The sequence below is a fragment of the Staurois parvus genome, unplaced genomic scaffold, assembly GCF_062004578.1.
Source record: "Staurois parvus isolate SC_StPar_1 unplaced genomic scaffold, SC_StPar_1.0 ptg000827l, whole genome shotgun sequence".
NCBI lineage: Eukaryota > Metazoa > Chordata > Amphibia > Anura > Ranidae > Staurois > Staurois parvus.
Window position 1 is genome coordinate 7,802,202 of NW_028318623.1, and position 14,802 is coordinate 7,817,003.

The window sequence follows — 14,802 nt, forward strand, 5'->3', positions numbered from 1 at the left end:
TCCGATTTGATAAGAGATTGAATAAATAGCAATCTTCTGGAATAGCTGCAAAATTTTTCGAAACTTCACCCCAGACCAACAAATGTACGAAGGGAAGGCCGAAAATACAAAACATATTCCAAAAACTGTCTCAACATAGCGAATATGACGAAACAAAATTCTTCAAAGAATGAATGAAATTAAACAAAATAAATAATTCCAGGGTGCACACGTCTATTCATTGGTTCACTCATTTCTAGCAATAAATAAGACTTTATTACCGTAAGATTTGTTATTTGTTTTATAATATAATATATGTGTAATAATGTATCATATTTAATATATGTGTCTTTTATATGCAGGAGAAAGTAAGTCAAGCTACTCACTATGAGGTAAGTATTATTATACATATTTGAACTGTGAATAGGAATCTGTATGCTGGGTATTTGCACTGAAATGGGTTTCCGACTGTTATCACAGTTGTTGGTGTCCTGGCTATACTGCGTTGTCAGTAGGATGCTGTACTGGGAAATCTAATGGTAACAACTTCCATATGAGAAAGATACAGAATATCTATAATTTCCATATATCTAAAGTCCCAGCCCTATAATTATATTCCAGCTCAGATGACTTATTTTCTTTCCACAAATAGGAACTAACATTCAAGGACAAATCCATATACAGCATCATGAAGCCTGCTGCTGGAAAATACTGAAGGTAACAAGACGTTCCTGTATACCTTTTAATCTGTGCAGATATTGCATTTCAATCTCTCCCTCCCATGACCATTTCCCCCTTTATATCCCTAACCCTGTCACTTCCGGGTCCATTTTTTTTAAGTTTTACACAACCATACTAAAATGCACATTTGTTTTACATGAAATTGCACCTAAAAGCTTAACATATTATATATTTTCTGAAAGCAGACCCTGTAGAATAAAATGGTAGTGGATGCAACATTTTGAAAGTGTTACTAAACCTACAACAGTAAAATCACTCTGTATATGCAGTAAAGCATGCATTTTATACTCAGGGTGGAACCTAAGGGGTTAATCCTCTGCATTGTGCAAAAAGGCCATTTGATCCTTTCTTCTCTGTTCCTCCCCTTTTTCAAGCACCTACCTCTTATCTCCTGATAAGACCGACTGAACCGTAGGCATTTTTCACATGCTCAGTTTGGTGTGTATTGCTGGAGAGTTTTTTTTTGTTTTCTTGGGAGATTGCATGTGGTTGCAGCATTGCATGACTGCGCAATTGTCAGTTAAAGTAACGCAGCGCCGTAACTCGAAAAATGGCCTGGTCAGGAAGGGGGGGGGAAGTGGTTAATTAGCTTCTTCCTCAGTCAGAGTGGCCGAGGTTTGACAACTCTGAAGCCAAAGATTCTCAGAGCTGAGCGTTTCCGGGTTCACACTACCCAGGGAGATCAGTAAAGAGATATCTAAAGCCATTTTTTTTGTTCGTTGATAGAGCAGGGAAGGGTCACAGCCCCTGTTAGTTTGTTTTATATTTTTATATAACGCCATTCACTTTTGTCTGCACAATATTTTTTAATGTCTGCATATCACTTTTTGTCTTTAGGTCTCCCTTCAGCATTTCTGGGATGCAACGTACTCACATAATGCATACGATCCTCAATCAGCAAGGGGACATCCTTTCCACCGTGAAACTTTCCCTGCATCATTAAACTTTTCTCAGCCTGAAAAATCTCTTCAAAGTGTTCAATGCAGTCCAAACCTGGCCATACAGTATTCAGTGTTTTCTATAAATACAGACCAGATCTGGCCATACACTATTAACTGTTTGTAAATATATAATTCTGATATAGTGTAGCAGTCAATGAATGAGGCTGCAGGCAAGTTCTTTGTTGGTAATGTAAATGCCACTGAAAAAAATCAGTGACCAAATAAGAAAAATGTTATTTCCCCCAAAGAAAATGGAACAGGCAGAATTTTTGTTTAGGTGTTACCTTGCTGTGCTGGGTGGTGGATTCAAACATATTCAAAAACATACTAATGGTTTGCTGAGCTTCTACCTAGGAGTTGGTCTTGGAATAAGTTAATGACTGTTGTAGGGGCATTAGATTGATACATATGACTTTCAGAAATACATATGACTTTCATTGTGCACGTTATAATGCTCAGCAGAATATAATGAGGTATGCTTCTGATGAAGTCAAGAGACTTCATCAGATGAGTCAGGAGACTTCATCAGAGGAGTCAGGAGACTTCATCAGAGGAGTCAGGAGAAGCATCAGGGGAGTCAGGAGAAGCATCAGAGGAGTCAGGAGAAACATCAGAGGAGTCAGGAATAAGTAATGAAGGGGTTAGGAGTACATATTGCACCAAATGTAGGAATGTATAGAATGCAGGGGTCAGGAGTGTATAACACACAAAGTGCAGGAGTCAGGAGTGTGTAAGTCACTGAGTGCAGGGGTAAGAACCCTAGAAAGCTCTGCAGGTATATGAGGTAAGAATCTTTGGGGCAGGGAGTAAAGGTACAATATCTAAAGTTCTACCTAAGTTGTTGGTGCTATATAAAGAAATGTGTACCTTCTTGCCATTTCTGTTTGTGTGAAATGCCATACATATTGTGTAATGAGTGTAGTGCACCCCTGAAAGAGCCACTGTTGAACTTAGTCATATTCTCTCAGTAAAAGCATGCAAAGCCAGGCACACAGCATTTTCTTCTCTCTTCCACTGGCTCAAGGGAACAGTGTAGGGGTGTCATTTTAGAGTTTTATTGGAACATTGAACTTGGATGGGGATGAGGGGGAGCATGGAATACCCCCCAAAACCGAAGAACTGAACACACTTGAGGACTCCTTGGCTATCTTGATGAACTGCTGAAGAAGAAATTTTCCACAGAATCTCTAATACTGGTGATGACTAGTAGAATCCTCGCAGAGACTAAAAGCTGCACACTGACTCTCCAGCACATGGACTATCTACTCAAGCAACCACGTGATCATCAGTTGCCTCCTTCCGATATTCACCAAGCTTTTCACAGTGAGGGAGACGCAGGCTCACAGCAGCATAAGATAGTTGGACACACTCTTACCCCCAACTTCCTCCTGGCTCTCTCCTGATCCAAATTGATTTCAGGACTTACATGTTTATTTTTCCCTTTTTACACATTATTGTCCATATTTTGGCAGGACATCTGCTCTCAGGCATGTGAGCATTTTTTGTACATACTCAAGAGATGTCGTTTCCCTGCCTTAAGTAGGAGCGTCTATCTATATTTAGTATTTGCTAAGCTGTAGTCAACCTGAGTTGAATTAATAGTTCATCTTTCTGTTATCTCTCCTGGGCTTCCAGCGCATTACAGTTAGGAGCTGCATTCACAGAATCTGGGTTTGCTTGACGGTCCTCTATGTGTAGGAATACAAGTATCCTTTCCTGGAGTCTGCCGAACCCATAGGTGTCCCGTGCACTAATCCTCTCTCCTTGGAGTGTTGAGTCAATAAACTTCATTTCTTGCATCTAAAAGTGGCTGGTGCTCCACTATTGCCAAGGACTGGACCCTGAGGAGATATGTGACCAACCCTCCCTCTGAGTTATCTAACAAGCTTTGGAGGTCAGAGGGGTGTGACATCCTGAAAATAGAACACATTTTGATCCTTCATTTTTCTCATGTATTGCACATAGCTTTATATTTCTTATTTTTAGGTCTTGATTTTGTTCTGACAAAGTGTTAACAATAACTAAAACATATAAAAACAGAATCTGTCAGTTTCTTTATTTATTATAAGTTGTGATGAGCAAACTGGCCTGGGTTTGGCTTGCTGAAGATTGGTCTATACTAAATTCTAGGAGTAAATGGCAGTGAAATACAAAGAATTTGGGCTTGTTTTTCTTGGTGAAGTTTACTTTTTATCTTACTTTCACCAATGATACGGGTCTTATTTTCATCTCACTGATACTAATAATGTAGAGTTTTTTTCCCTTCCACTGACACAAACAATGGGATTTATTTTAGCTCACTGACACCAATGAATGTGCATATTTTCCTTCCACTGTCACCAATAATTGGCCTAATTTTAACCCACTGACACCAACAAAGGGGCTTAGTCTTGATAATTTTTAACAATGATATGAAGGATTATTTTCCTCCATGGTCATCAGAAATGAGGCTTTATTACACTGACAACAACAATGTGCGGATTGTTTTTCCATCCGTGTCACCAATGATGGTGCTTATTTTTTCCACTAACACCAATAAAATAGGGCTCATTTTCCCCCATTGACGCCACTGCAATATGCAGCTTATATTTCTCCCACAAACAATGGAATTTAATTTATCTCACTGGCAAAAATGATGGTGCTTATTTCCCTCCCACTATCACCAGCAGTGGGGTTTATTTTATCTCACTGCCTCCAACAACATGGCTTATTTTACACTGCTCAAAACAATTAAAGGAACACTCTGAAAACACATCAGATCTCAATGGGGAAAAATCTCTATACTGATATGGACTGGGTAATGTTTTAGGAATGTAAAGATGCCCCATCGTTTGATGGAAATGACAATTATCAATCTACAGAGGACTGAATTCAAAGACACCCCAAAAATCAAAGTGAAAAAACTATGCAGCAAGCAAGTCCCATTTGCTGAAATTTCATTGCAACAATTCAAAATGGTCCTCAGTAGTTTGTATGGCCCTCATGTGTTTGTATGCATGCCTGACAACATCGGGACATCCTCCTAATGAGACAACGGATGGTGTCCTGGGGTATTTCCTCCCAAATCTGGACCAGGGCATCACTGAGCTCCTGGACAGTCTGAGGTGCAACCTGGCAGTGTTGGATGGACCTAAACATGATATCCTAGAGGTGTTCTGTTGGATTTAGGTTAGGCGAGTGTGGGGGCCATTAAATGGTATCAATTCCTTCATCATCCAGGAACTCTCGCCACATGAGGCCGGGTATTGTCATGCACCAGGAGGTACCCAGGACCCACTGCACCAGCGTGGGGTCTGGCAGTGGGTCCAAGGATTTCATCCCAATACCTAATGGCAGTCAGGGTTCCATTGTCAAATCATTGTCCATCAAAACAGTCATGCTGAACGATGTTACAGGCAACATAACATTCTCCACGGCTTCTCCAGACCCTTTCATGTCTGTCACATGTGCTCAGGGTGAACCTGCTCTCATCTGTGAAAAGCACAGGGAGCCAGTGGTGGACCTGCCAATATTGGTGTTCAATGGCAAATGCCAATTGAGCTCTATGGTGCCAGGCAGTGAGCACAGGGCCCACTAGAGAATGCCGGGCCCTCAGGCCACCCTCATGAAGTCTGTTTCTGATTGATCAGAGACATTCACACCAGTGGCCTTCTGGAGGTCATTTTGTAGGGCTCTGGCAGTGCTCATCCTGTTCCTCCTTGCACAAAGGAGCAGATACCGATCCTGCTGATGGGTTAAGGACCTTCTACAGCCTGTCCAGCTCTCCTAAAGTAACCATCTGGCAATGGCACATATTGATGTGCCATCCTGGAAGAGTTAGACTGCCTGTGCAACCTCTGTAGGATCCAGGTATCTTCTCATGCTACCAGTAGTGACACTGACCCTAGCCAAATGCAAAACTAGTAAAAAACAGTCAGAAAAGATGAGTAGGGAAAAAGATGTTAGTGGTCTCCACCTGTAAAACCATTCCTGTCTTGGTGGTTGACTCATTGTTGCCCATCTAATGCACCTGTTAATTTCATTAACACCAAAGCAGCTGAAACTGATTATCAACCCCCTCTGCTACTTCCCTGAGCAGATCAATATCCCAGGAGTTTAAATGACTTGATGCTATACTCTGATTAAAAAGTGTTCCTTTCATTTTTTTGAGCAGTGTTGTTCACTTTCATCAATGTTATGGGGCTTATTTTTTTCCACTGTCACCAACATTGGGGCTTAGTTTATCTCACCGATACTGATATATGAGGCTTGTTCATTCTCACTGACACACACAATAAGGGGCTTATTTTCTGTCCCCTAACACTGATAATAAAACTTATTTTATTCCACAAACACCATTGATAGAGGGCTCATTTACCTCCCATTGATGCCAACCACGAGACTTAATTTATCTCACTTTAACCAATGTTATGGGTCTCATTTTTCTCTCCACTGACACCAAGGGGCTTATTTTATCTTACTGACACCAACAATGGGATTTATTATAATGCAATTTCACCAGTGATCTTTTCCTCCCACTGCCATCAATGATCTAGAGCAGGGGTCTCCACACTGTTCAAACAAAGGGCTAGTTTACTGTCCTTCAGAATTTAGGGGGGCCGGATTGTGACCAGTGGGGGTAGAAAATGTCCCAGGCCCATCATCCATGGGAATAAACATGACCAACAGGGTTGGTGTTTAGTAGGAGGAGCAGTAGTGCCCCATCGTTGGTATTAGTGGGAGGAATAGTGCCCACCATTGGTATCAGTGGAAGAATGGTGTCCCATTGTTGGTGTCAGATGGAGGAATAGTGCCCTATCATTGATACTAGTTGGAGGAATAGTGCCCCATAATTAATGTTAGTAGCAGGAATTATGCCCCACTGGTGGTATCAGTAGGAGCAATAGTGCCCCATCACTGGTATCAGTGATCAGGAATTATGCCCCACTGTTGGTATCAGTGAAAGAAGAGTTCCCTATTGTTGGTGTCAGTAGGAGGAATACTGCCCGATCATTGATACTAGTGGGAGGAATAGTGCCCCATAATTAGTGTCAGTGGCAGGAATTATGACCCACTGTTGGTGTCAGTGTGAGGAATAGTGCCCCATTGTTGATGTCAGTGGGAGGAATAGTGCCCCATCACTGGTATCAGTGGAAGAATTGTGCCCCATTGTTTGTGTCAGTGTGAGGAATAGTGCCCCATTGTTGATGTCAGTGGGAGGAATAGTGCCCCATTAATGATACTACTGGGAGGAATAGTGCCCCCATCATTAGTGTCATTGGCAGGAATTATTCCACACTGTTGGTGTCAGTGGGAAGAATAGTGCCCCATCACTGATACTAATGGGAGGAACAGTGCCTCATATCATTGGGAGGAAAAGTGCCCCAAGGGCCATATAAAGGCTAGCAAAGAACTGCATCCGGACACAGTTTGGAGACCATTGATCTAGAGTTATTTTCCTCCTATCTTTACCAAGTATCTTTTCCTCAGCAATAATATGGAACCTTTTTTTTCTCCCGCTGACACAAAGGGAATGTATTTTTCTCAGTGACACCAATGATGCCACTTATTGTCTTCCCACTAAAGCTAACAATGAAGCATACTTTGTCCCAATGGCACCAATGATATGTGGCTTATTTTCCACAGACTGACACCACCCATTTGGGACTTTCCCGCTGAAAAAAATTACATGAAGCTTATTTTCCTGCAACTAGCTTATCTTAGGCTTTAGGTGTGTTGCCAGCAAATTCATTGATGATATGCAGGGATTTTACTCACATCAGGAGCCAACATTTTTTGTTGCAGTGCGCTGTGATCAATTTAACCCATTGCACTAATGCCAAGTGAAGACTGGGTCCGGTTTCATTACATTGGTGGCAAGCGGTGGGATTGTGCTTCCTGGCTGTGAACACATCCAAACCTCCATCGGGATCCAAGGTTTGGATAGCAGGAGAGGAGAGAAGGGAACTGGACCCAGTCTGCACTTGGGTATTACCGTTATACTACCGCCTCCCCGTCCGAACATCGACCACAGACACCACAGCAGACCATACAAGACTAGACGACACCAGTCTGTATAAACATGGAACTCTTTATTTGAAACTCGAACTGGCTTTTTATACACTCAGGGGACAAACCCCACCTCCCTACATAATGACACAGAGTGGGGCAATCTATACTTAGCAACAAGAGACACACACCAGCACACAGTCCCATCAGGAGGGCTGCTGGAAACACCCCACACCAAGCCAATACACATACATCCCATAATAGTTTGCTCCCAAGCAAGACACAACAGAACAATGGGATGCAACCACATGGCAGTAAACAATGAACAACCCCCACACCAATATTAGAACATTTCACCCTGTACCCCTAACAGGCACAGGGTGACTTACACATAATAGGGATATGAGTAGCTGAGACAGGGGTCTCCCCACCCCTCCAAAGGGGGCTTTGTTCCATGGGCCCCCCACTCAAAGTGGCTCCCGTCACAGGCCATCCCCAAACTTCCAAGTTGGAAGCATGAAATTGTCCAAAATGTCTTGGTATGCTGATGCCTTAAGAGTTCCCTTCACTGGAACAAGCCCAACCCCTGAAAAACAACCCCACACCATAATCCCTTCTCCACCAAACTTTACACTTGGCACAATGCAGTCAGGCAAGTACCGTTCTCCTGGCAACCGCCAAAGCCAGACAGATCCCAACTAGCATTCACCCGCTGTAAATCTGCTTTCCACACCTACACCTTCTCCCTCCACGCTGCCAAACAAGTCTACTTCCTGACTCCCATCAAGACCCACTCCTCCAATCCTCGCCGGCTCTTCTCCACCTTCAGCTCTCTACTCTCTCCACCCCCACCTCCACCCAGCACCTCACTCACCACCCTTGAGATTGCCAATCACTTCAAAAACAAGATTGGCGCAATTTGCAGGAACATCGCCGCTGCTCAAACTTCCTCCTCACCCATCCCCTCTCACACAACAACCCCCTCATCACCCCTCTCCCTTGGCCTCACCACTGTTCAGACCTCCATCTCACTTAATTTTCCTCACACTGAAGCCCCCTCAACACTCCACTTCTTCGACCTTACTACCATTGAGGTCACCAAGGTCTTCTCTGAAGCCCGCCCCACCACCTACCCCCTCAACCCTGTCCCCTCACAACTCCTACGACCTCCCTCCTCCTCCATCCTACGCTCCCTCACCCACATCTTTAATCTCTCCCTCTCTTCCGGCACATTCCCCTCCCCTCTGAAGCACGCGAACATCACTCCCATACTTAAAAATCCCTCCCTGGAGCCCACTGACCCGAACGACTTTAGACCCATCTCCCTGCTGCCATTCACATCCAAACTCCTCAAGCGCTTAGTCTACAATCGCCTAAGCTCCCACCTCAACAACAACAACCTCCTCGATCCCTTACAGTCCGGCTTCTGTCCCATACACTCCACCGAAACCGCCTTACTCAAACTCTCCAACGACCTGCTAACCGCCAAAGCTAATGGCCACTATTCGGTGCTTCTACTCCTCGACCTCTCTGTGGCTTTCAACATAGTCGACCACCCCCTCCTCCTCAAAAAACTACACTCCCTTGGCCTCAGAGATTCCGCTCTCTCCTGGCTCTTGTCCTACCTATCACAACGCTCCTTCAGCGTTACCTATAATGCTACCACCTCCCCCTTTACTCCCCCTCTCTGTTGGGGTCCCTCAAGGCTCTGTCCTTGGGCCCCTTCTCTTCTCCATCTACACCTCCTCCCTTGGATAACTCATACACTCTCACGGCTTCAACTGCCACCTCTATGCCGACGACACGCAAATCTATCTCTCAACCCCTCGCCTCACCACTTCAGTCTCCGCCCAAATCACTAGCCTACTGAACGACATATCAGATTGGATGTCGCTCCACTTCCTTAAACTGAACCTCTCCAAAACCGAGCTCCTAGTCTTCCCCCCAGCCCGCACACCACCCCCCACTGACTTCTCCATCACGTCCAACAATGCCACCAACAGGCCCGCCTGCAGGCCAGAGTACTTGGTGTCATTCTTGACTCCAATTTATCCTTCCAGCCCCAAGTCCAATCACTAACAAACTCATGCAGACTCCACCTCCGCAACATCGCCAAAATACGCACATTCCTAACCCCAGAAACCACTAAACAGCTCATCCACTCCCTCATCATATCACGACTCGACTACTGCAACTCCCTCCTCACTGGCCTGCCTCACCGCTGGCTATCCCCGCTTCAGTCGATCCTGAATACGGCAGCCAGACTCATCCGCCTTACCAACCGCTCCGTTTCCACCACCCCCTCTGCCAATCCCTCCACTGGCTTCTGATTGCCCAACGGATCAAATTCAAAATCCGAACACTGACGTACAAAGCTGTCCATCATACTGCCCCAAACTACATCACCGACCTAATATCCAAGTACCATCCTACACGCACTCTCCGATCCTCACAGGATTCCTTCTCTCTAGTTCCCTGGTCTCCTCCTCCCATGCCCGCCTCCAGGACTTCTCCAGGAACCCATACTCTGGAACTCCTTACCCCAATCCATCAGACTATCACCTACTCCCCTCTCCTTTAGGCGCATCCTGAAAACCCACCTCTTCAGGGAAGCCTACCCCACCCCCTGCTAATTCCTGACCTCCTCCACTCTTCCTACCACTCCATCCCACACAGCTATTTCCACCTGTACCACTATCCCCTCCCTCCTAGATTGTAAGCTCCAAGGAGCAGGGCCCTCAAACCCCTCGTGTATCGCATTGTATTGTTATTGTACTGTCGCATGTTCTGTCTCCCATTGTAATGTACAGCACTGAGCGAACTGTTGGCGCTTTATAAATACTGTATAATAATAATAATAATGTCCATCGGATTGCCAGACAGAGAAGCATAATTCATTACTCCAGAGAACATGTCTCCACTGCTCTAGAGTCCAGTGGCAGCGTGCTTTACACCACTGCATCCGATGCTTTGCATAGCACTTGGTGATGTAAAGCTTGGATGCAGTTGCTTGGCCATGGAAACCCATTCCATAAAGCTCTCTACGCACTGTTGTTGTGCTAAACTGAAGGCCACACAAAGTTTGGAGGTCTTTAGCTATTGACTCTGCAGACAGTTGGCAAATTCTGCGCTTCAGCATACGCTGAGCCCGCTTTTTCATTTGATGTGGCCTACCACTTTGTGACTGAGTTGCTGTTGTTCCCAGTTGCTTCCACTTTGTTACAATAACACTAACAGTTGACTGTGGAATATTTATTAGCCAGGAAATGTCAGGCATGGACTTATTGCACAGGGGGCCACCTATCATCACAGGACCACGCTTGAATACACTGAGCTCCTGAGAGGGACCCTGTCAGAGCCTAGGATTGAATCTGGGCCTGCTGCGGTGGGAGGCAATGTTTCTTCTCACTGAGCAACCTGGAATGCTGGACAGCTCCCTTGACAATTCTTTGGATGATCCTACCTTGGCCCTGTTTGTCTTGAACCTTGAACTCCTTGCTCCTCCCATGAACTTCCTATAAAAGCCATGTCCATACACTATCTCCTTGCCTTCCCAGCCAGTATCCTGCTTATCGTTCCTGCTGCTGTCTACATCTTCGTTTCCGACCTTTGGCGTGCTGCTGACTACGATTTTGCCTCATTCTAATCTACTACCATTTGTAACCGACCCTTGGCTTGTGACTGACTCTGCTTCCGTTTGATCCCTAAACTGTTTGATCCGCTATTAATTTCCAGCTTGCTCATTCCCTGTTGGGGGGATCCTGAGATCTGTGACCTGGTATTAACACGCAGCCAAATCCATCTCCACCATTAGGAGCTCTAGTGAAAACCGGTTAATACTTAGACCCCGCACCTCAGGTGAGCCTGAGTCATTCCCGGGGGGGACCCGCTGGTGTACCTATACTGCTGGTTTCAGGTAAGCCTTACACTGCTGTAGCAACTGGTCTCTGAACCTGACCCAGACTGTGACAGACCCATTCTTTCACAAATGTTTGTAGAAGTAGTCTGCATGTCTAGGGGCTTGATTTTATACACCTGTGGCCATGGAGGTGAATGGAACACCTGAAACCAATGATTTGGAGGGCTGGCCCAATACCTTTGGCAATATAGTGTACATTCATACATACACATACTAGGGCCAATTTAGACAGGAGCCAATTAACCTACCAGCATGTCTTTGGAGTGTGGGAGGAAACCCACACAGGCACATGGAGAACATGCAAACTCTGTGTAAGTAGTGCCATGGTTGGAATTTGAGCCGATGACCCTATTGCTGAAAAGCAGAAGTGCTAACCAGTTAGCCACTATGCTGTCCTCGGCATTCTGGGCATATTGATAGTACTACCTGAACTGTGATGCCACTGGCCAATTAGATGTGCCTATTTACAACACCTGTGCTCACTGGCTGTTTCTAAGGACAGTAGAACCAATGGAGGTGCAGAGAGCATGCAAGGGTTTATGGGGGGGCCCGCTAAATACTGTAGGCATGTGGATGCAAAATGTACATGACAGTCACCTTCCTGTGAAATGCCTGGTTGCTAGGGTTGCCACCTCATCCCTTTAAACTGAACACATATTAATTACACAGGTTCTGTGGCTGATTAAAGTGGTAATTAAACCCACGTAGTACCTTATCTACAATAAATTATCCTCAGAACCTGAGTGCCATTAATATTTGTTCAGTTTTAAAGGGATGAGGTGGCAACCCTACTTGTTGTACCAATTCTGGTTGGGCAAATCAATTTGCTGATCAATAACCACTAATAATCTGAGGAGCATGCGGAAATTTAAATGGTTTACATTGCCTGTCCATCTGGATCACCCCTGATGCTCAAAACGAAGGTGAAGTATTATGTTTAGTAATACATATAGTGAGCCGTTATTTTTATAAGTCTCCTGTACATCCCCTGAGCGTTTTATTTTGTTTTATGGCATTATAGGTGACATTTTTCATATGCACCACTATAGGAGCTGGGCTCCTGCCTTATCATGACTTGATCCGGAAGTCTATACATTGGAGTATATATTGTCTGCCCATTAGACCAGTTCCCTAATGTTGTCCAGCCACCAGTAAGTTTGCGGTCTTTTTTTTATATATAATACACGGCTTTAATCCGGGTTTAGCCCATATCTTATATATGGTCTTTTTTTTTTTCTTTTTTTTAGGCTTGTCAATACCCTTTTGATCCTTATCCCACATTGCCTCCAGCTTCTACATTTTGAGTTCTACCTATATGTGGGCACAATCTATGATCATTGTTAGTACGAGTCCATATATTTGGCCTAAGCATTCGTTAATTAGTATATTTAGATTTACAACACAACTATATGATTTGCTGGTGGCTCTATGTGCTTCTTTCCATAGGACTCGGTTATATACTATCGAGTTCCCTGGTCTGTTGCCTGTGTTCCACACTCGGGTCTCCTATGTCCACCCCCCAGACTAGATATCACTGGTTGCCGCGTTCCTATGTAAGCCTAATGATTGTTTTTGTCTATTATATGTATTTTTTACTTTGTTGCATATAATTGATTGTGTATATATTGCTTGTCCTCTCAATATTTTATATATAGTAGTACTGCTCTCCCTTACACAGAAGTTATGGACCTGAAGAAGCCAGATATATAGGTGAAACATGTTGACCATTTTCTATTTCTCAATCTTACTCTTTTTGGAATCACCATCCATGCTATAGGTGACATGCAATACGTCATATGTAAAGGGATAGGTGATTTACCATTTTTCCCCCCTGGTGTGTTAGGGGGTTGTGTATTTCTTGTTCTAAATTATTTTTGTGACTTTCTTGTGTTAATAAACTGATATTTTTATGATAGTGTGGTCTCTCACTGTGCCAAAAAAAAAATCTTCTAGTCTGGCTGTACTCCTTTTTTTTTTTTTTTTTTTCCCCCCAGCAATTTTTTTCTCTTACATTTTTAGGATGTGGCACTAGGAAGCTTTATACTATTTTCTTTAAATGGTTTCAATAGGAACCAGCCGTGTGCAGAGTAACAGATTGTGAAATATTACATTACTTCCCTTACTGTTCCTCCCGCACGTTGCATTTCCCCCATACACAAAGAGTCATCCAGACATAGAGGAAGCACAGGGGAACACTGGACATAAAGCACCTACAATCTAAGATTTACAGATTTAATATATCCTGGACCCAAATAAAGGAATCAAAAGTGACCCAGAGGATTACAAGGAACAAAGAGATGCCGCAGTCCTCATGAAATAAATCCCTGTTGTATTCATTTATGTGTCTACGTTTGTGAAGTCAGAAAATGGTCACCAAGCAACATTGCTTCGGCTCCAGTATTATTGTGCCAGGTAAGTGCCAACTGAGAAACTACCAATGTCATGATACGGTTGTATGGGCCGGGGCATTCCAAAATGTATACCCATAGACTGGGGTCTGTAATGCTGGTTTTTGTTTTTCCGTAAAGTGAACCTGTCATGAGATAAATATGGGCATTGCCCAGTTGCTTGTCTAATGTTGATGAATGAGCAGTCAGGCAGGAATAATGGGTGACATCTAAGTGAATCCTTCAGTCTTACTGGTTTATGAATGACCTGCGGCTTGATTTGCAAGTTGCATGATATGCATATTGCATGCCAAATTGCACCCGATGTGACTGGGGGCTAATGTGATGAACATGCATTTTATGTGTTTGCAGCACCTTTATTTAACCCCTTGCCTACCGGGCACTTTCACCCCCTTCCTGCCCAGGCTAATTTTCAGCTTTCAGCACTGTCACACTTTGAATGACATTTGCACCGTCATGCAACACTGTACCCAAATAACATTTTTATCATTTTTTTTAAGACAAGTAGAGCTTTCTTTTGGTGGTATCTAATCACCACTCGGGTTTTTAATTTTTGCTAAACAAACAAAAAAAAAGACCAAAAATGTTGGAAATTTTTTTTTTTTCCTTTTTAGTTTCTGTTTTAAAATTTTGCAAACAGGTAATTTTTTTTCTCCTTCGCTGATGAGGCTGCACTGATGGGCATAAATCGGCTGCATTGATGAAGCTGCAATCTTAGGCAGCACTGATGGGCACTGAAGAGACTGCACTGATATGCGGCACCAATGGGCACTGATAGGCGGCACTGACTGGTGGTGCTGATGGACACTTTTGGGGCTGCACTGAT

General features: G+C 44.0%; 1 protein-coding gene and 1 long non-coding RNA gene across 2 annotated transcripts in view; both read left to right on the forward strand.

Annotated features, from left to right (window-relative positions):
- LOC149443903 (cell adhesion molecule CEACAM5-like) overlaps nt 1–14,802 on the forward strand; it is a 96,285-nt gene that overhangs the window by 33,620 nt on the left and 47,863 nt on the right. The window contains exon 10 of the mRNA XM_089655235.1: nt 13,932–13,980. Within this exon, the coding sequence (XP_089511361.1) occupies nt 13,932–13,980 (49 nt within the window). The remainder of the gene's footprint in view (nt 1–13,931; nt 13,981–14,802) is intronic.
- LOC149443904 (uncharacterized) lies at nt 337–3,703 on the forward strand. Its single transcript, XR_016306611.1, has 3 exons — nt 337–371; nt 632–696; nt 1,558–3,703. It is a non-coding gene; the product is annotated as an uncharacterized LOC149443904 (long non-coding RNA).